Here is a 22,080-nt window from a genome sequence, read left to right as displayed (position 1 = left end):
AATCCCAAAATATATAACTTGTTGCTTTGGTCTCCGAATAGTCGGGACCAGCCATGTATGTATATGTATATATTTTTGTTACTATTAAAACCACACCGCACTTTATCCGTAGTTGAATCGCACGTCATCATTCGGAGCCTAGATGTGATAATTTTACAATACAGAGTAGAACTCGAATCCGTTTTATCATAAAATTATGGTATTTATTTTAGTAGATTCTTATATTTTATAAATATTGATTTACTAGTGTTTACACTTTACGTCTAATGATTTGCTAGACATTCATGTATATCACAAATGTTTAAACCTAACATATGGGAAGAAAACAATTGTAGAGTTATATTGTTCTAATTATTTTCCTTTGATACATGAAATAAAGTATTTAGAGTATGTTTTTAGTAATTTTATGGAGGCATTTATTTTCTTAAAAATATCACGCAGTAGTTTCATCTATAACTAAATTTATGGAAGTGTTTCTGAATCATGTTATTTAATCTTTTTTTAGTAAGCTTATTATTTTATTTTAATGTATTTTTGCTTATATTTTAAATATTGTGACAGGAGAAAACATATCACAAAGTCCTCAAAAAGCTTGAATTATAGGGGCTTTTGTACGGGAGGGTACAATTCAGCCCAAAAACTAATGGTAAGACACATTTCGGTGGGCTTGTGAGAGTAGGTACTTATAAGGCCGGGAAATGATGAGCGTACCCTTGAGTTGGATGGCGAAATTGTTTGGCGGGATAAGTTATGTTTCGAAATGTCTGCCCGCTGACTTGACCGGCGGTACTATTTTGCACTGTTCGTGGCTATGTGGACGCCGAAGATGCACGAGGGCAACCCAACTTGTGAACGACGATTAAGGGCCTTATATTGCTGGATATATTTAAGGGTTGTTGTGTGCGTGTACATTATTGTGATGATTTTTCCAAACCCTAGAGAAATCGTCGACGGCAGAAGGTGATTGCACAGAAGAAGTCAGTAGACGACGAATAGTAAAGATTCCGACGACCAAACGCTGCTGCTATGAGCCCACATGTAAGTAATTTGGAATCAGATTTGTCATTGTAGTATAGTGTGTGACATGTAATTTATGGCTTCTATTATAGTTTGTGCCTTATAGTTTGTGCCTTACTGACTAGTTTGTGACTTGTAATTTGTGGCTTGTAGTATAGTTTGTGGCTGGTAGTATAGTGTGTGGCATGTAATTTGGTGCTTCTAGTATAGTTTGTGGCTTGTAGTATAGTTTGTGACTTGTACTTTGGTACAAGTGATCTGATTTACAGTTTGTGAAACAATTGAACAGGGGGGAGACGTAGCGGTCTGTGTTATAGCTGGAGGTTGGGACTGTTCAGAGAAGGGAGTGTGGAAATTTGTTGTTGCTAAAGATTGTTACGCTCGGACCGTATGTATGAATGTGGCAATGACATTTCAAACGCTGAATAACAATGTATGTGAGGAGTTTGAACTTGATGCAGAAAACTGGAAGCCGCAGTTGAGTTATTGGTTGTCGGGCCAACTGTCTGTGTTCTCTGTAAACACAAGGCCTCCTGTAGTTGTTGGTAGCGACATGGCTGTGAGGAACTTCCTTAGGGTAAGGGAGAGTGAGCCTCAGCTTAATCTTTTGCTTTCTCTAGAATCTCTACCTTATCTAGTTGATGGTGTGAGGGTGGAGTTGTTAAAGTGCTAAGGGAAAGGAAAAGCTATAGATGGTGAGAAGGCTGATGAAGAAAGGGGACAATGTTCTAAGGAGATAACATATTTCCAATCAGCATTGGGGATTCTGAATGGTACTAATGGAGCTGAATGTTTGAATATGATGAGTAGTTTCAGACCACCTGCGTCAACTGTGATTGCTGCTGCAACAGATGCAAATGAAACTGTTGGAGTGAATATTGCCACAGCTGCAAACTGCACAGCCGGTGACGATTCAAATGATTGTGTTGTGCCACAACTGAGGGAGAGTAGCACAGAGCCGTGGCTGAGTACCAATGCAAATGGTATCATTAATCTTGCAGATGCAGCAACTCCATCATTATCAAACAATTTAGCCGATAATTGTGAGGATTCAGTCTCTAATGCATATGTGGAATCTGAGACTGAGGCGGAGGATATGAGGATGTTAAGAGAGGTAGAAGAGATTGAGAGGGCAGAGAAATCAAAACGTCAGTGCAAAGGGAAGCGTAAGCTATTTCAGAGTGATGAGGATGCAGATGAAGATAGTTATACCGACGGTTTTAATGAGTCCTCTGCAGATGGTGATGATGGGTTGTGGGAGTACGAGGGCTGGAGTCATCTGATGACTAGTGAGTTTCCCACTGGGGTCAGTGACAATGACATGGAGACTGGGCATCTTTCTGATGAATCGCAGCATGACGATGCTGCCAGGGAGGAATCTCTAACTCCACCGCCACCTTTCATCAATGACATGGAGACTGGGCATCTTTCATCAACCAGAACCATCGCCACCTTTAAACCCGTTGGACAGGAATGACAACTATGGTAGTGATCTAGCCTTCTCAGATGCTGAGCCAGTCTTCGATGACGTGTACAATCTGACTTTTGTAGATGGGTGTGCTCCAGCCTCATCTGAGGAAGATGCCATATACATTGGCAGAATGTTCAAAGATAAAGAGCATATGCGAACAACATTATCGATATATGCTATTAAAAGGTTGTTCCATTTCAAGCAGACCAGATTTGATCCTGGCAGATTAATATTTGTTTTTGTTGACCGTCGGTGTCGTTGGAGGGTTTATGCTGTTTCAGCAGGTCATGAATCGAAGAACTTTGAAGTCAGGACCTTAACTCTGACACACACTTGCAATATTGCATCACGCTCGCAGTATGGGAAACTTGCAACATCTAAGGTCATTGCGAAAGTGCTATAGGGGAAGTATGCAAACGGGATGCCTGGACGACGAGGTGTAGACATACCGGACATTGTGCTAGCTGAGCTGAAAGTTTCAGTAACCTATATGAAGGCTTGGTATGCGAAGGAAGCTGCGATAATAAGGTGTAGAGGTAGCGACGAGGATAGTTACAAACTATTAGCTGTCTATATGCATTCGCTTCAGCAAGCAAATCCAGGGACAAGGTATAAATTAGAGTACACAGAAGCGGTTGCAGGCAGCAAACAGTTTAAGTATCTGTTATTTGCAATAGGAGCTTGCGTGGCAGGAATGAAGTATATGCGGAGAGTTGTGCTGATTGATGGGACAGCAATCAAACACAAGTTCAAAGGTGTTCTTTTAACTGCTAGCATGCAGGATGCTAATTTTATGGTCTTCCCAATTGCATTCGGTATTGTTGATAGTGAAAGTGAACCAGCTTGGTCATGGTTTTTAAGGCAACTGACTACCATACTGCCTGATGCAGCAGATGTGGTAATAGTATCTGATAGACATCGCTCAATATATGCTGCAATGGGGCAAGTATATCTAGAAGCTTTCCATGGAGCCTGTGCTGTTCACATAGAGAGGAATGTCAGACTGAAGTTTCCAAAGAAAGGGGTATCTAACCTAGTCAGAAAGGCTGCACGAGCGTTCAATGAAACAAATTACGGTGGTTTATACAAAGAGATAGAGAGGCGTAGCCCTGGGGTCAAGGTAACAAACTCATAAACAGCTGAGGAATAATGTGACAAGTCTCATAAACACAGTGGTAGGAACAAATGTGTATATGGAAGTAGTTAAACAGCTTACGAAAACGAGGATAGTAGACACCAAATTATAGGACTATAAACCTTATTGGTATGTTCAGGGAACCCAAATAGAATGTCAAACACAACTTTTATAATGGAAATTCAGTAGTTGTTAGTTTACGGACACTAAACCCTTATGATACAGATCAGGGAACCCATGGGTAATGGAGAAAAGTTGTACAAAAGCCGATAGTCTTCCCTGAGTGTAGGACAATAAACCCTAATGATACATATCAGGGAACCCAAGCAAAGTGATATACACATTGTTTATTAGGAGACAGTAATAGTTCTTAGGTAACAGACAATAAACCCTAAGTGAAGGGTCGAGGGAACCCTATGGAATAGGCAAAGATTCACCAACGGCCCAAACAATGTTCTGTATGACATAACTAAAGAGCAACAACAGCAGAGGAACCGCTGGGAAAGTAAAGCAATATATGAGCGGGAGAAATGGAGGAGAAACCTGATAGGAGGACACGACGCTGCTCCAGAGGTGATGACATAGAGATTTCCAACTATCCGAAGAAACACAGATTTATTGAGCTGCCGATATGAGAACATTAAATGCGGATCTTAGAAAAAAACTAGGAAAGGGTACCTGAGCGGTGAGCCGGAGGCTGTGCAAGGGGATCGAAGATGTTGATTTCAATTGCATAGAAAGGGACAGGAGCAGAGTGAAAGATTCGGCATACGAGAGGTTTTGGGGGAGATTGCGATCGGGAACACTGTGATTGGGGGTGTGGTTGAAGGGAAATCAAAGTTAAAGGTTTTGAGACATCAGAGGTGGTGAGTGGCGAGGAGGCAGTAATTTGGAAATCCTGGAGGAGAAAGACCGCGACCGGAGAAAGGGAGATGATGCAATCAGAGAGAAGTGAATCATGTGGCTGCCCAAGAGCAGGTACTTTTGGGGCTACCCGTATAGTAATAGGGAAAAAAAAAGGGAGAGCTGGATATGGGTGAAACGGGAAACAAGAAAACTGAAAAGTACATGAACGCACGAAGGAGGGAAAAAGTGACATTGGATACAAGGGCACAAGGTTTTTTGTGGTTTCTACGTAATTAATCCTTGAATTATAAGAAAAAAATGACAGAACACAAAAAAAATTAGATGTTTACCTTGCTTACTAGAAAGATTTATTTTTGTACCGTTAAAAACTCTAATTTGGAAGTGGGTTAAAAGTACTTATTTTGGCGAAGTTGTTGATATATCGCATATGTAAAAAAGTAATTTTGATGTCCAAAAGAAAGGATCATTAAACTGCAATCAAGTCAAATGAGAGCTCGGCTAGAATTTTATGTCTCCATACTTGATAATAGTACTTTGTCCAATCATTCGAAATTTGTTAATATATAAAATGTTATGCATATCGTTGAAAAATAGTTTTTTATGACAAAAAACAAAAAAACTTATAACTTGCATTGTAGTGAATACATGTCAAAGTAAAAACTACATTGGGAAGGTGATGTTTTACCTGTCATAATACATTGATTTGATGAAGAAGAAAATGAGGTATTTTCTAGAAAAATACAATGCAATTCTCAGATACGACCAAGAAATTGAGAGGCGGGTACTTTGGTGTTAAGGCTGATGACTTCCATCAAGAGAGAAAATAGAAAATATTTTCTAATCAAAAACTAATTCGAAAAATTCGTGAAAGATGACCACAAAAAGATTTTAGAATAAAAAATAATTAATTTAAAAAGATAATGTAAAAACTCACGTTGAAAGGAGGGTTGAAGAATTCCTAGCATATATGCCTCTCATCATGGTTTTAATATTCATTTGATGTATCAACCACCAAATTTACATAACTTGAATATTCTAGATCTTGGATTTTTTAGTGCCATTCAAACACAACATGACAATCTATGTCCGAAAATAATAGAAAGAACTTGTTAAAATGGTAAAAAATAAATTTGATGAATATCCTTTCATGCTAGTGAATTGGATTTTTGACTTAGCAATCATACTATAAGATCTCACATTTGAAGAAATCCATATTAGAGAAAGAATTAGGTAATCTACCCAAACTAAAAACTAAACCAACCAACTTAAATCATTATAGCCTAACAAGATAGCATATTAGTTACTCTAATGTCTTAGATGGAGAGGGAAAGAGAAATTAAAATATCGCCATTCAAGTTTCAATGGATATTGTACAAGAGTTCTTACATAAATCAACTAAACTGATTTAAACCAATCTAGTCTAACTGACATTTGATCTCTAATACAAAATAAACAATGAGAATAACTCTTTCTATATAGTATCATAAAATACATGCAATGATCATCACGAGTGGGTCAGTTTGTATTTCATAATACTTTTTGTCGTTTGATGCATATTTTCCACAAAGATCTGATTCTGTACGATTTTGCTGCCAAAACAAAACATATTAGCAATGGTAAAAGTATTTTTGGAAGAAAAATTGTAGAGATGTATTATTACTTACTCAGCTCGTATACCTTTTGATATATCATCTTCTTATAGATGGGTCAAAGTTAGTGACGACCAATGTCTTAGAAGGCTCACCAAGGTTTTTTTATTGAAGTAGAGGTAAACATGGATCGAGAAAAATTAGAGAAAAAAATAAATTATCATTATATCTTAACTTTTTCAAATCAAATCTCCAGCTAGTGTTAGATCACAGGAATTGGTTGAACATTCTTCAGTTCATCTTCTTCATTATATTATAACTTATTCATATTAAATATACGAGTAGTAGATTCACGTACTTAAATCGACTGAATAATACTCAAATCGCTTTCTTCTTCTTGCTTATCTTTTTTCTAGCTTCTTTTTATTGGTTTAATATTAAAGAGAGTAAAAACGATTAATAAGAAGAGAAAAAAACAAGAAAAAGGTAAAAAAATAATTAGTCCTTTTTACAGATGACAAAGACAAATGGTTAATATCCGAGAGTAATTTATAAATGAGAAATTTGATAATTCAATATTTTTGCCCCAAAATATACTCATTGATTAATTTAAAATAGAAAATAGATTAGATAAAGTTTACAAAATCAATCTTTTATGAACAAGTAAAGAACCCTAAAATATCAAACTAATATGAACAAAAGTAATAAAAAAAAAAAATAGTAATCTACTTGTAGGATCTAATTCATTCCCTACAAAGAGACGTTGAAATGAATTAAAACATGTCTTCTTTAACTACAAGGTACAATTTACTTGGGCTTATTTTATTTTACAACTCCAAATTTGGTTTTGTTAGTTTTGAAGATGAAAGATGCATATTGGATCCCTGTAAATATATAACACAAAACAACAAATTCATGGCATTCACATTAACAAAATTTGGTTGTCACTTGTTCAAATCATGCCAAAATTATTCCTTTCATGAGGCATGTATAGATTTTTTATGGCTCAGATTAATGTCCTACCATTCACAAGAAGTATGCAAAATAGGTACAAGTAAAGAGCCAACAACATTGTTTACATAAATTGATGTAGATATCGAATTCAGTCGGTATTATTCTCTCTTGACATAAATAAAAATATTCTTCCAAAGTTCTTCTCTTATAGTCAAGAACCCAACAAGTAGCAGAAAGTGGAGATCATAATTTTTCGAAGATGATGCTTCACAGAGAAAAATATAATGATATGCGTGGTTAAACTCTTTTTTTTTTTATCATGGTTTTTATTTTACTGGGTTTTTGCATGAAAATATTTTTATCGACAAAACAAATAACACGCTAAAGATAGACATCTAAGGAGAATGTCTATGATGAAGATAGATCCCAATTAAAATTATGTTTTGTCATACATTTATTGAGATGAATCATCTACAAAAGTTATGAAGAAAACTAGACTTTTATGTTCGAAAGAAAGAATGATTCACGATGATCATATATCTATGAAGAGAACAAGACTCAGTTTAGTTGAAGGGGAGATTGCATCATCGAATGTTACGATTTCTATGAACAAAAGATTAAATTCATCTTTACCAGATAAGTATTTTGATAATTTGCATTCTCCTCATGAGCGACAAAGTCACCCTCATGTTGTTTTCCTCATCTTAAAACATACTATATTCATTTCAAATATACACATTTGTTTCATTATGTGCTTCTTCATTCTAGCTTCTATTTAAATTAGCATCATTTTGTGTTCCTAAAGTACTGACACTATATATGACAAAAAAAAAAAAAAAAAGTACTGACATTATCTCATCAATACTCTTTTTGCTTCATATAAATTTCAGCAATTCTAATTCAAGTTCCATTCATACACATATTCTCAAAATTGATACTACCATCACAAAAAAAAAATTAGATTTTTAAAAATCTTCATAGGACAACTTGTATCAGATCTTCTTACCATAAAAAGAGAGATTGACTCGCATGAAACTACTATATACAGCTGGTTGTGTACATTCAAGTCTATTTTTCTCGCAACCAATATAATGAAATAGAGAATGTTCAGAGAATGACTAATTTTGATATGGTTTGGCAAAGTGGATACAAAATAACGATTAAAACAGCAACAACACCTAACTCGCAGTGATCATTTTCAGCCAAAGTGATCAACTTCACAATTATATTTTTACTCTGTCGTAGCCGTTTGTCGCATCGATATGCATAGAACCAGGCATCAATAAGTTAGATACCCAGTAACTACATGAACTTGCCATAAAACTAGGAAAGAGAATCACTAGTAGTCTAGTACACATAAGGAGATAACTTGGGTATTTTCTATTTTCCTGATATTGAGAGACGCAAGCAAGAATGTTTTAGCTTCATTGTTCGGTTGTAACCGAGGCGCAAGAAGATTCACTCTAGAGGGAAATTATGGTCTTTAAGGATTTTTGAATAAAACATTCCTTTCCCCTTTATCTGGTTCTTTACTCTATTAGATACCTAAGGCAGAAGCGAATCATCAAAAAAGACAATCTGAAGTTGTAAAACGCAGAGAATACAAGAAGAAGATGGCATGATAAAAAAAAAACCCAAAGATAAACCATGCCTATCAGATACATGCAAAAGCAAAAGCGTCTCTACTTTATGTTAAGCAACCTCAAGGAAGAGAAAATCGCTGTCCCTGCTTCCATGTATGGCACACTGAAGTAAATCACTCTTCCCTGCCAACACCATTTTTTACGCAATTAGATTCCACGATAATGTTTTAAAACATTTGGCGCAAAATAAACGAACGATTCAGCTGTGTAGAACTCAACAAGAGATTTAGCTATAGAGGCCAATGAGAAGCTGTCAATATTCATGTCTAATGAAAAATGGGATGCAAATTTGGGTAGACAATGGCGCAAACAATATTGTGCAGCTGTTACACATCAGTTTTCAGCAAATTATTCTCCATAAGTATCCAACTAATGATCACAAATGTGAAACCGCATACTAGAAAATCCGGTATCATCTATTCTAAAGTTGGTATGCCATCAATGAATTCACAATATCATCACAGGTTAAGATCACCAACATGAAATATCATTCTAGATATTAATCTCAAGATAGATAATCCAATCGACAAACCATTACACAACCAAAGGTTTCTATTTTAAAGCAATAGAGATCAGCTAAAAACGAGACAAAAGGAAAAAAGAAGAATCATACCATTTGATGAGCCAGCCAAAGAGGAAATGCTGCATAATCGGAACTTTCTCAAGCACTTCAACTCTATACATCTTAAGCAAACCGCTATTCACTTTCTTCCAGTTCGGTACACCACTTATATCATCCAACAACGGCGAATGCTCAGCGAACAAACCTTTCTTAACCTTCTTCACAAATGCAATACAAGACAAGTACATGTATTCACTAGAGAAATTCTCCAAAATATCATCGTTATGAATCGATTTCGGTTTCATATACTTATGATCAATCAACTGAGAACTCCCAAATATGAAAGGCAAGAAATGGTAATCATCAAGTCCCCAAACTCCATGAGATCCAGCTGGTTCTAAACAATAAACCATTTGCAATTTCCTCATCAACTCCAAATACTTAACAAAAACCCTAGCAACCAAACTATGATAATCCTCTTCTTTCACTATCCCCATCCTAGCTAAACAATACAACCACGCCGCGAAATTTGTTTCGTGTCCCGTTCCGTAATCAATCCTACTTGAGTTCCCAAAGCTATCGAAGAAGTAAGGAACAATCTCAATCACAGATTCTTTAAATTCCTCAGGAAGAAACTCAAGTATAAGCGATTCACCTCTCTCACGGAGCCGTTCATGCCATGACCTAAACGAAACGTTACCGTATCGAGCTGATTGTTGAGCAGGAGGAATCTCATCGATCCATTGTAACAATGTTTCAAGGATTGAAACTATGGCGGCGACGGTTGGTGAGATATGACAAGGATCTGAGATCTTAAATCCACGGATCGATTCTGAGAGAGATACTACGAATCCTAAGAAGTTCTTACAAGAAGCGGATTCGTGAAATCGGCGGATATCGTCGGGAGAGTGGATTCGTTTGACGGGAGATTGGAAATGATAGGGCGGAGATACGACGGGGACTTGTTCGGCGTGAGGAACGGGAGAGAGGATTATTGCTTGAGAGTTGTGTGGGAGATTGATTGCTGGAGCTCGGATCGGACGATAGTTTGGTGGTGGTGACATCTCTGGGAATGAAGCTAGTGGTGGTGGTGCTTCTGAAATCGTTGGTCCGCCGCAGTTTGTGCAGCATCCGGAAGGAGGAAAGGCGGAGGATATGGTGGCTGGAGCATCGGAGATTGATTTCTCCGGCGTGTTTTGTTGTTCCTTTGGAGGTTCCATTTTCTCAGTGATTTACAGAGACGTAACGAACGATAGTGAGAGCAAATGAGAAATAAAGGGTTAATAAAAAAAAGTTCCAAAGGAATAATTATGGATCACTGATAATAAGCCCAAAGATGGTTTTGTGACCCAATAATAAGCCCAAAGATGGTTTTGTAACCCAATAATAAGCCCAAAGAATGTAAATAGTGAGTTCTTCATGGACTAATTCAAGTTTTATTGTATGTGGTGTTGCTGCGTGGGCTACGATGCTTTTCTACATACCCTTAACAAGATTACGGCAATATTGTGTTATATTTTGTGGATTCTTTCGAAGCTGACATGATCTATTGAAACTCTGAATAACCCTGCGCCCGTTCTCGGACATACTTTGGCCATATACACAACCTAGTTCGAAGTTTCTAGTGGTGTATAAGTTCAAGGTAGTGATGCCTCAAAGTCAAAGTAACCGTATAGCTCGTGACATAACGAAGTGTGTGACAAGAGATAGTCGTTTTCAATCTTATTTGCCGTTAAGGGGACAAGTCTTGCCTTCACAAACCTATTGAAAATGAATGATGTTAAGTGGCAGATCCACTAAGGAGAAAGGGGTGCCATTTGACCCGGATTAAATATACATATAAAATTTAATGCATAAAAATGTTGGGAATATTCTAAATGTTGTAATGTCGAAGTTTGACATTTGTTTAATATTAGGTGGTTATAATGTTTTGTTAGACAACGCTTAGATCATCTTTATTGGTGAGATACCCACATGATATCTCAATTATATTAGACTATATTTTTTGAATGTTTTATTTAGAAAAACTCATACTTCAATTTTACCTCCATTAGTGAGCCCCAATGATTATCTCATCCACATAAAATTAATATTTTAATATTATTTTAATAAAATTTATATTTAATTTTAAACATATCTAATTAAATTAGACATTTTGTAAAACATTATGATTAAAATTACACATCATTTTATCAAATAGATTTTAGTTACATTAGACATTTTGTAGATAATGACAAAAAGAAATAACACATTAATACATTATTTATCGAAGTATCAAAATGTTGACAAGATATCAAATTATTTATCCCAGATTTTTGCTAATATAGTATTTTATTAACTAAAAATATTAATTTGTATTTATATTAACCTTTACTAATATCAACTAAAATAATATTAATATATAGTTTTAACTTTGGTATAATGGAGATTGATATATATATATATAATATATATATTATCAACCAAAATCAATTAAACTCAAAAGAACTAATCCCGAGGGATATTTTTTACATATGTGAAATGATGTAGTTTGGTACAAAATTTTATGCACGAAAAATGAAATTTGATATACAGATAAATTTAAATAAAAAATAAAAAAGAATAACTTATAAACTATTTAATTGGTATTATAAATCATGGAGTAAATGATTTTTATTCGGTAATTATTGCTTCATCGCCATAAATTCTCCCATGGTCTGAGACACAGAAAATTTTTCAATAATGACCCATTGTCCAGCGATGTTATCCTTTTGATGTTAACTACATGACGTCATATACTTCGTTAGGGATGTCAAAATGGGTAACCCAACTCAACTCAACTCATAATCAAATGAGTTTAAAGTTAAATGATTAATGGGTTAAATGGGTTAAATGGGTAAGGTCAACCCATAACTCATTTCATTTGATGGGTTGAGTTGTTAAATGGGTCCATTTAAGTAACAATTTAATTAATAATTATTATAAAATAATAATAAATAATTATTAATAATTATTAATTCATTATCATCAAACTTAGGATATTTACGGATTCCACTTGTTACGGGTTTACGTTTTTGGCGAAAAAATCAATGGTTTACGTTTTTGGCGGGAAAATTACGGGTTTACTTTATTTGCGAAAAAATTACAGATTTACGTTTTTAGCAAGAAAATCACGGGTTTACGTTTTTTTGGGGGGAAATTACGGGTTTACGTTTTTGGCGGAAAATCACGGGTTTACATTTTTTTGCCAGGAAAATTACGGGTTTACGTTTTTGGCGGGAAAATTACAGGTTTACGTTTTTGGCGGGAAAATTACGGGTTTATGTTTTGGTGGGAAAATCACGGGTTTACGTTTTTTTGGCGGAAAATTACGGGTTTACGTTTTTGGCGGAAAAAACATGGGTTTACGTTTTTTGCGGGAAAATTACGGGTTTACGTTTTTTGCGGGAAAATCACGGGTTTATGTTTTTTTTGGCGGAAAAATTACGGGTTTACATTTTTGGTGGGAAAATCACGGGTTTTCGTTTTTGGAGAGAAAATTACGGTTTTGTGTTTTTTGGTGGAAAAATTACGAGTTTACTTCTTCTCAATTTCATCGCTTGTATATTTAAGAAATTTGGAAAAATATTGATTTTATTAAATTGGTTTAGATGTGTTGGTTCAACTTAAATGGACATTGATTTAGAGATTTTAGTTGGTTTAATTCAATTTTACAAAACTTAATGGTTAATTGGGTAAACCATTGAAACCATTAACCATTACAACCCAATTTATTTTATTCATCAAACCAATTGACCCAATAACTAATTTGACCCATCAACTCATTTGAGTCAATATTTTCAACTCATTACGTTCATGGGTTGAGTTGAGTTGAGTTGACCCATGAATTTTGACCCATTTTGACACCCCTATACTTCGTATATGTGGTCATGCAATCCATATACGTGAGGTAGCTAAATATCTTTTAGTTTACTTGACATGTGTGACCATGTATTCTACTATACTTCAGATAGTTGACAATCTACTAGCGTTTTAATATTTGTAAATATAATACGCTATAATATGAAAACTTACACGTGTATCTCCCAAAACCATGTCTACTCGTTTCACCGGAGTATTGTGTATACTGTTTCCAATAGTGAACAATTTTTTACTTAAATTCTCTAGGTGTCTTGAAAGGTTTATTGTGGTTAAGCCGGTGAGAGATGCGACATCGTTAAGAGCCATCTCTTTTGCCCTCTAACTCGTCCCTCTGTTACATGCTACCTTATCCAGCTAGGTGAACTCCCTCATCTCTTGGAAAACTAAGAAATAGCCAACAGTAAGTAAATCTTTCGCTGAAGCCGAGCGATGGTTTTTCTCACATCGAAGTTGTAATGGCTTAAATAGTTGTTGTTCACGCTTGGGATTTATCATGATCAACCAATTGTTATGTGTTGTGATAATAAATCTGCAATCTACATTGCAACAAACCCGGTGTTTTACGAACGAACGAAATATGTAGAAGTTGAATGTCAGTCTATATATCACTCTATTCCTGATGAAATTGTTCAAGGTAACATTGCACCTCGTCACATTGGTACAACTTCATAGTTAGCAGATATTCTAACAAAACCTCTGGCCATAGATAATTTTGCAGTCTTCAGGAACAAGTTAGGCATACGAAATTTGTCTGCTCCAATTGAGGGAGGGTTTTGAAGATGAAAACTCGGTTTGGTTATCAAACTGGTTTACTAAAATCGGATTGGTCTATATTAACTTGGTCATAACGTTGTGTGAGTAAAAGAATTGGCGTTAATTGAGGAAACGATTCACAAATCAGTGATTTTCTAATGTTTTTTTCCTTAATTTGTAAAGATACGTATCAGAGAGTAGCATGACATAAGATGTTGTTTACCTATATATTGGCTGATATAAAATAATTGTGAATGAAAAAGAAAACTCTTGAGCCTCTCTTCTTTTTAGGAATTTATCGAGTTTCGGTCATAGGCCAAAGAAATAAGCAAAAGTCATTACGGACAATACCAAACGTTTAGTTATCAATGTTCGATTTACTAAAAGCTAACTATAATTACTGTTTTTTTTTTTTTTTTTTTTTTTTTGGTGTAAATATATAATTACTGTTTTTCACGGCTAACGATAATTTTTTTTTACTTATCAATGATTGTAAATATATAATTTTTACTTATCAATTTTTTTTTACTTATCAATGATTTTTGGTGTAAATATATAATTTTTACTTATCAATGATTGTCTTGACTCTTGACCCACCAAATCATTGTGTTAAGAAAGTCAAAGCATGCATAGATGTATCGTGATGACTGGGGACGAAGCTACGTTTTACATATGAAGGAACCAATGAGTAGTGGTGGGACAAAGATTTTGATACAAAGAAATTTAAAAACATTCGGCAAGAGACCAAAACGAGCATACGTTACCAAACCGTCCCTACCGTTCATCGATCGATGGCCCTAAGGATGATCACGTGACCCATCACGCGTCGAAGTTTAGTAAGTCCACCGAAAAGAAAAGACTTTTTAGTATCCCATCAACCTCTATGCCTTTTCTTTAATACAAGTTGTTGCAATTTCTAGGTTCTTTTGGCCAGGTTTTGTGCCTACACTTTTTCAGGTTCTATAACTAATAAAAATATAATTTATACATATTTTGAAAAAAATGACATCATAAAACAAAATTGTAAATTGTTAGAGACAGTTAATGTTATTTTCTTAATATGTGAAATGGACCTTTAAACTCTAGGAAAGTAGCATTAAAATTCAATATTTTACTTATATACCAAATGAAAATTTAAGATTTTTGGACCTTAATTAAAATTGGTACTATTAATGATCTAAGACAGATACTATATATTTTTGTAATTTTGTTTTTATGTCACTGGAAGAAGCTGTATTGTTTTTTTGTCTTGGCTTCTTATGATCCAATTATCTGTCGATCTATAATTTCTTAAGTTATTTAATTACATTGTTTTTGTTTCTATTTAAGAAGTTGCATTGGCTTTGTATTCGACAATGTATACGGATAAGCCAAAGTGTCTTAATAATATTCCGTTAAATTATAGTCCAAGCGACAAGATTTCAGTCATACAACATGAAGGGAAAAATGAGAATAATATTAATGAATAAATTGAATTATACTAGAATTTGTAACCAAACATAACAAAAGAATTACGCTAGAATATTATTTTCTACTACCAAAGACCAAACATTGGACTTTTTTTTAGTATTCAGACCATAGTAGAGCAAGCCGACGTCGTAGGATCATACAAAGCAGGAAGCAAAAACTTCCTGCCGTTTGCACCATACGCATTAAAACTACCTCCCGTTGTAGTATCCACAAGCAAATCTCCAGCGTAACCAGGATAAGCTCCTTTACCATAAACGCCAGGACAAGCAGAAGCAGCTTCAAGCGGTGCGTTTTGTGGACCTTGATAGTAACCATTACCAAAAGGGTTCGTTGCGGTTCCAGCTAAAAGACTAGCTAAGTTAATAACCATCCCATCGAGTCCCACGTCATTGTTTGGTGCCACTAGTGGTGGACTCTGTGGACCGTACACCGGCGCGTGGAAAGGCCACGCGCATTGACCAGGACATTGTGTCTCAGAGTTTCCAACCCAAATGTAAGCAAACTTGGAGCCACGTTTACCTAAACCACGAGCGTGTCCGTGAGTCCCGCAACGACTCATACCAAATCCTGTAACCGTAACGTCAGCTGAAGTCAAAACGACGTTGATGGCGTTGCGTTGGTCTCCTTTCGAAGCTAGGGTTTGAATCTTTTTATCGGTTAAAGATTTTCCTAGAGAGCAAGACTCGTCGATGATTTGTTTCCCGAGAGTTAGAGACAGAGGTGATGAGTTTTTGCTGGGTGTTGCGAGTTTGTAGTATTTTTCTGTGGTTTTCCACCACGTGGCAACAGATGGTTGGTGGAGAGTTTTGGACGTAGGAGAAGTGTGTGTGAGTGAGGTAATGAAGTCGGAGATGATTGCTCTTTGAGATGGTTTGAATTTGCCGTACCAGATTAGGTTAACGGAGATTTTGCCGGAGAGAAGAGCTCCTTTGTGGTACTTGAGTAGTTGAAACTGGTTTGGTTCTTGTGAAGCTAGGTTTCTAGCAGAGACAGAGATTTGAAGAAGAGACAAAAATAGAAAGAGTTTAAACACTAACAAATACATTTTTCTTTTTTTTGAGGAAAAGTGTAATAGTGAAAGAGGTTTGGTTTTTGTCTTTGATGTTTAGATTGGTTTGTGAGATATATGAGAGTGTGATGGGGCTATATATATGCCTCTCTCAGAGTGGATTTATTATTATTAAAAATGGAAATTAGATTTTGAATATGAATTTTAAATAATAAAGATGGAAAAAAAGAGAGAGGTATGTTATAAATAATGCTTTAAAGTGAAAGAGAAAGGGAAGGTGCAGAGAAATTGAAAGAAAAGATACAAAGGAGTAATGGACCATTGTACTGTTGCCAGCTAACGAATGATCCATAGTTCTACACAACTTTTGGTTTATGTCAAAATTTGAATTTTCTTAATTATGTTATGGTCATATAGTCAAATGTCATTATAATTTACTCAGTTTCGAGTCCGACAACTTATTCATTACATACAACTTTGGTTTAAAATTCTTATTTTTCAATGTTATGATTATAATGTGAAAATGTCATTATAAATTCTTCAGTTTCTTTAATGACTTTCATCAAAAGTTTTCATAAAAATATGTATAATGCTACGTATAATTTCATATAAATATTCCATCCGTTCCATGAAGTTTAATGTTATAGGTTTTTCACACAAATTTAAAAAAAATATTTTTTTTATTTTTTATTTGTTTAATAATATCGAACACTACTTCTCTCTTCTCTTTTCTACATATTAGTTACAAATAAAAGTAATAAAAATATTGATCTAAAACATCAAACTTTTTGGAATAAGAAAAAAACCTATAACATCAATCTTGATGAAACAAAAAGAGTATTATATAATGCTAAGTATAATTTTATTTTTAAATATATATACAAATATTTTGAATATATTTGGATTTGGATAAGACTACTCATGGAGGCTAGAATGAGACATAGGATTCTTGTTGTAAAAGCTGTACATGTTGTGGATGTTTTTATTTAATACTACAAATTAGAAAATGAAATCAAGTTGGACCAATAAAAAAGAGTTGCTAGAGGTAATCTAAATAAATATTAAAGGAATAATTAGTGTTTATATATGTATTATATAAACTATAAAACAATTAATAAAGATTTAATTGTGTCAGATTAAGCAATAGTTACATACAGCCAATAAAAAATCGATTAAAAAGAGGAATCAAAATTGACCATATCGATAAAAATGTGTTGAAGAATATACAGCTTAGTTACAGATCTAATGACGTAAATACCCTTATGCAAGCTGTTTTTTTTTTTCCTTCTGTGGGTAAAGCGCGTGGGCAGTTAAAGAAAAAATGTGAAACTTCTGAGAGACGTTGGGAGGACTTTTTTGGACAGGCTGGAAAATATGGGGAAGAGTGTACAGCTGGCACAAGTTAGTAGATAGAGGAAGATGAGAGAGTAATCCTACAATTCCTAATCCATAGGTAAATTGAGAGCATTTACTGACACTATGTCGGCACGTGTCACTACGCGCTTCCACGTCATGAATTTTGACACGTGATTATCACGCGCGTAGACGTTGTCATTAATTTGTTTTAAGTACTAGTGTTAGAAGAAGGTGGGTGAAGCTCGTGACTGGGGGAGTTTGTGAGGTACTAACGAAACATTAGCTGGACTATGGTTGGCTCTGTCTCTCACATTTTATTCGCCGACCGGCACCATTTGGGTTTTTTCTTTGTTTCCTATAAATAAAATACGGTTATTGTTGCATGAATTAGTTTACCAAAAAAATGATTTAATTGAAAATTTTAGTTTAAAGTATATATGTGTTATGACGAATTTACAATTTTGGAGTTGTCTTTTGTAACATTCTTAACTCAAAATCATGAAAATATTATGTTTTATAGATTGAGTTAATATCTATATTTGAAAAATTAAGGAAGTAAAATTCTTAACCTAAGTGTGGTTTGTTTTTGCCATAAAACTGTTTTATCACAAAAAGAATAAAAATATATATATATATATATATATATATAGTATTGAAATTTATATAGCAAAAAAGCTCCGTTCTAAGAATCTCCACCTAACCCGATTAATCCTCGCTTAATCGTTAGATCCATCTTATCCGCTTTGATTAATGACTAATCGCTTAAAAATCAGTTATTTTATTATTTTCCATTTAATTTGATTTCTATCCTTTTAATCCTTGTCTAATCTTACATATTCCTAAGTATTTTTTTATTGTAAGTATGAAACAATTTTTTTTTTGTTATTCAGTCATTTATTTTTAGAGTTTGTGATATTTTACAATAATTTAAGTTCAAAATTTTAATAAAAATCATATATTTTGTTTTTAAATACAGTTTATGTATTTACTATAATTTTTGAAAATAATATTAAATTAATATGTTTTAAAAACATTAAAATAACCTTAAAATTAATTCCAACTAATTCCCAATTTTAATTTAATTTTCCGATTAATCGGAAGATCCATACACAACATCGGATTAACGCCCCGTTATTTTTTCAACAAAATAAAAAAGTGACTGATTAATCATTTATCATAAATTGTTACATCATATTTTTTACATCAAAGTCATCACAATTTATTTTTTTGAGAAAGGGTTTAAATACATCACATAAACCTGTAGTTTTAACCATATAGTTTTTTTTTATACATAGCAACTGACATTAAATTATTACATCGACTGCAACTCAACGATAGTTTAATATATTACCAATTAGAACCATATAATGTTGCATACAGTATTTGACCATTTAAATGTATAGAAGAATATTCATCTAACCGTAGTTTGGAAGCTGTCACGAATCATCTTGAAAACAATGTTCGGTAGATGTAGCCACCTTATAACATTCAACTATTGTTACAGTACTCAAATACTATATCTTGAGAGTTTATTGTATAAAATATAAAAGTCATCTAAAGATTTATAGAGCTTTGACGATTGTTGTATGATATATGTGATATGTGTGTTGTTGTTTTTTTTTTTTTTTTTTTTCCTCAATGTCATATGTGTGTTGAAGAATCATATATGTGATTTTTTTATGAATTGTGTTGGATAAGAAATTACTGCTAGTGAACCAGAATTTGTTAGTGTTGTGCAAATCCATTAGTTGAAAGTGGGACTTGTTTTTTTTTTTTTTTTTTAGTGAAAATTGACTTAGTTTCACTTATAGGTTGGAATTTGTTATGGCTATAGATTTCTTACAGTTTACATGGGAACTCGTTGACTGGTTTGTCCAAGCTATGTCATTTGTATAACTCTAATAAATAATGTAAGCACTACTCCAAATTTTCTACCCCATAATATGATGTCCATATCCCTAATGAGGACAACTATTCTTATATGTTCTTGCAACACAAGTTTTCTTAACTAGCTGAACTTTAAAATGCTGATGATATTTTCAAGAAGAAATAATTGAAATATGTTATCTCCTTTATGAAAACTAAACTATTTTCTATATATAAAAAAAAATAAAAATAAAATAAAAATCAAACCAAATATTTTAATCCAAAATCTAGCATGGCTGAATCTCTTGTACAGTAGTATTTAGTTACATATGCATGCATACTCGTTAAATCCCATGCTCAAATATTTATCAGTCCCATGCAATTCAAGTGCAATGTAAATTAAAAAACAAAACATGTAGTCTAAAATCTAGCATGGCTGAATCATCCTCTTCTAGCTAGCGTTTTGACATATACGTATCCGTTATATATCCCATGTCCAAATATTTATGAGTCCCATGCAGTTCAAGTGCAATGTATGATAGATAAGTTAACACTAGAAATATTCAAAAGCAAAAGCAATATGGACCACTCCCCAATCCAGACGCCCATGTCCCGGAGACACTAATTCTTCTTCTTCTTTTTTTTTTTTTTTGGTAAAAAACATTGGCTTTGAAATAAAGCTTCATTGTTGATATCTTGTTTTCTTAGGCCAATTCAGGTTATACTTTAATATTGTAAAGATTTTCCTACAGGGAGATAAAAATGTACTTTTATATGATTGTAAATTGAAAATAGTCACTCTTTCCATAATGGATACCAAAACGTATTAATTTAGTTTTTTTTTCATTACCTAATATAGCTAAGAACAAATTTATTTTCTCATAATGGCTAATGCGTATATTAGTTTACCATTGACTTTGTTATCTTATTTAATCATTTACTTGTATAGATAGAAAAAAGAACTAAATTATATATAATTTTATAGATGTAAACTGCGAAAATATTTTTTCGTTATGTATTTTGTTGAAATTTTTGATCTATTGTTAGTTTAAAAATTTCATAGTAGTTTAGTGAACTTAAAAACTAATTCAGTTCACTAAAGTAGCAGGAGGTGAGGACTGAATACAAGATTAGCCCCATTAGCATCCCGATATATAGTAGATGGAATACTTTGTGACCGTCTCAAAGTCAAAGAAGAAGTAGTTAGCATCACAAACGATAAAATCATCATTCAAATATATTATCTCAATAGTAACAGAAAAAGAAAAGAAAAAAAAAGAAGAAGAGAAAAGAAGGAATTAAAAAAAAGAAGCAGAGGCATGATTCGGGAGGGGGAGTGTTTTTAGTGCATCTCAAACCAATGTGTAGAGCTACAATGGGAAATACAGTGCAAATGATTACTATTGATCTTGTTTTAGAGATATGATCAAGAACACAATATAAAGAATAACTTCTTTATTTCTTTAGGAAAATAACTCAAAACTTAAACCTCTCAATTTCTAAACACATAAGTTATGCAACATTCTTGCATCCTTATATAACAATAGAATTAGACAATTTTCTAATCACTCTAGGAAAATACACAAATCTATATTTAAGCAACTTCCTAAATATAATGTCTAATCCTAATTTCCTTTTCCTTGAGTTACCTCTTCTTCAAGTAGATTCAAACTTACTCCAACCATTGATGTTTGATTTTTTTAGTTTATGGTTTTTTGCAATCATCTTCAAATTTGTTTTGAGCGTTGAAATGAAAATATGCAAAATCTTTTTGTTTAAAACTAAAATTGACGTATGCCGAATTTATTAACTACTTCTTTCTTGGCTCAAGCTTATTATCATCCATCGATAATCTGTCAAACAAAACCAAGAACATCATCAAAATCAAAACAAGAAAATCATCAAAACCTAAGTGAACTACATAATCAATTTTTTTTTCTGCATGGAAAAGAAATTGCGTATTTTGCCACATACGTGGGTTCGGTCTTCTAGTGATTGAGTGATAGATTTCTAGCTATCCAGAGTTCGATCAACATCAACTAGTTAATGGTCGTAGATTACATTAGTTACGGGAGATTAAAATAATAAGGGAATCAAGAGCAAACATTCAATGAAAATGCATCATAATGAAGTTAGAAAGAAAAGAGAGTCTCTCCGGTGACCAATTTTTTCGCCAAAAAAATTGGCTATGAGAATTGAAAATTTGTGAAGATTCCGACAAGATTCACAGCTAACAACAACGACATCGATGATCAACATGCAACTGAAAAGAAAACCTATAACAAGCGAACTAAAAATGAACCTAAATGTTACTGTAACAAAAAAAAGATAAGTACAAAGACCAACGAGTATCAAATATGTCAAACATAAATATTTGTTAATATCCTAAGATTTTACTATACAAATCGCAAAGAAAATATATTTTTAAACACTTCACTATGAAAATAGAAAAATATTAAAAAGACACACATTTATATCAATCAAAAAT

General features: G+C 33.6%; 2 protein-coding genes and 3 pseudogenes across 5 annotated transcripts; 3 read left to right on the top strand and 2 right to left on the bottom strand.

Annotated features, from left to right (window-relative positions):
• Positions 1 to 1,423: 1,423 nt before the first annotated feature.
• AT4G08970 lies at positions 1,424 to 3,623 on the top strand (annotated as a pseudogene; the record flags this gene model as incomplete). The annotated part of the gene is made up of 1 exon: positions 1,424 to 3,623.
• Positions 3,624 to 8,274: 4,651 nt separating this feature from the next.
• On the bottom strand, positions 8,275 to 10,513 carry AT4G08960 (phosphotyrosyl phosphatase activator (PTPA) family protein). Its single transcript, NM_116965.3, has 2 exons — positions 9,290 to 10,513; positions 8,275 to 8,799 (listed from the first exon to the last, which is right to left on the bottom strand). Exons 1-2 carry the CDS (start codon positions 10,456 to 10,458, stop codon positions 8,790 to 8,792), a joined length of 1,179 nt encoding a protein of 392 aa, NP_567342.1. The 5' UTR covers positions 10,459 to 10,513; the 3' UTR covers positions 8,275 to 8,789.
• A 1,704-nt stretch (positions 10,514 to 12,217) lies between these two features.
• On the top strand, positions 12,218 to 12,877 carry AT4G08956 (annotated as a pseudogene; the record flags this gene model as incomplete). The annotated part of the gene is made up of 1 exon: positions 12,218 to 12,877.
• A 561-nt stretch (positions 12,878 to 13,438) lies between these two features.
• Positions 13,439 to 13,900, top strand: AT4G08953 (annotated as a pseudogene; the record flags this gene model as incomplete). The annotated part of the gene is made up of 1 exon: positions 13,439 to 13,900.
• A 1,292-nt stretch (positions 13,901 to 15,192) lies between these two features.
• EXO (Phosphate-responsive 1 family protein) lies at positions 15,193 to 16,565 on the bottom strand. The gene has a single exon (NM_116964.3). The coding sequence runs from the start codon at positions 16,404 to 16,406 to the stop codon at positions 15,462 to 15,464; it is 945 nt and encodes a 314-aa protein (NP_192634.1). The 5' UTR covers positions 16,407 to 16,565; the 3' UTR covers positions 15,193 to 15,461.
• Positions 16,566 to 22,080: the final 5,515 nt, after the last annotated feature.

Source organism: Arabidopsis thaliana, chromosome 4, assembly GCF_000001735.4.
Source record: "Arabidopsis thaliana chromosome 4, partial sequence".
Classification (NCBI taxonomy): domain Eukaryota; kingdom Viridiplantae; phylum Streptophyta; class Magnoliopsida; order Brassicales; family Brassicaceae; genus Arabidopsis; species Arabidopsis thaliana.
Note: the sequence above shows the minus strand (reverse complement) of the source record. Positions and strands in the feature narration are given on the sequence as shown.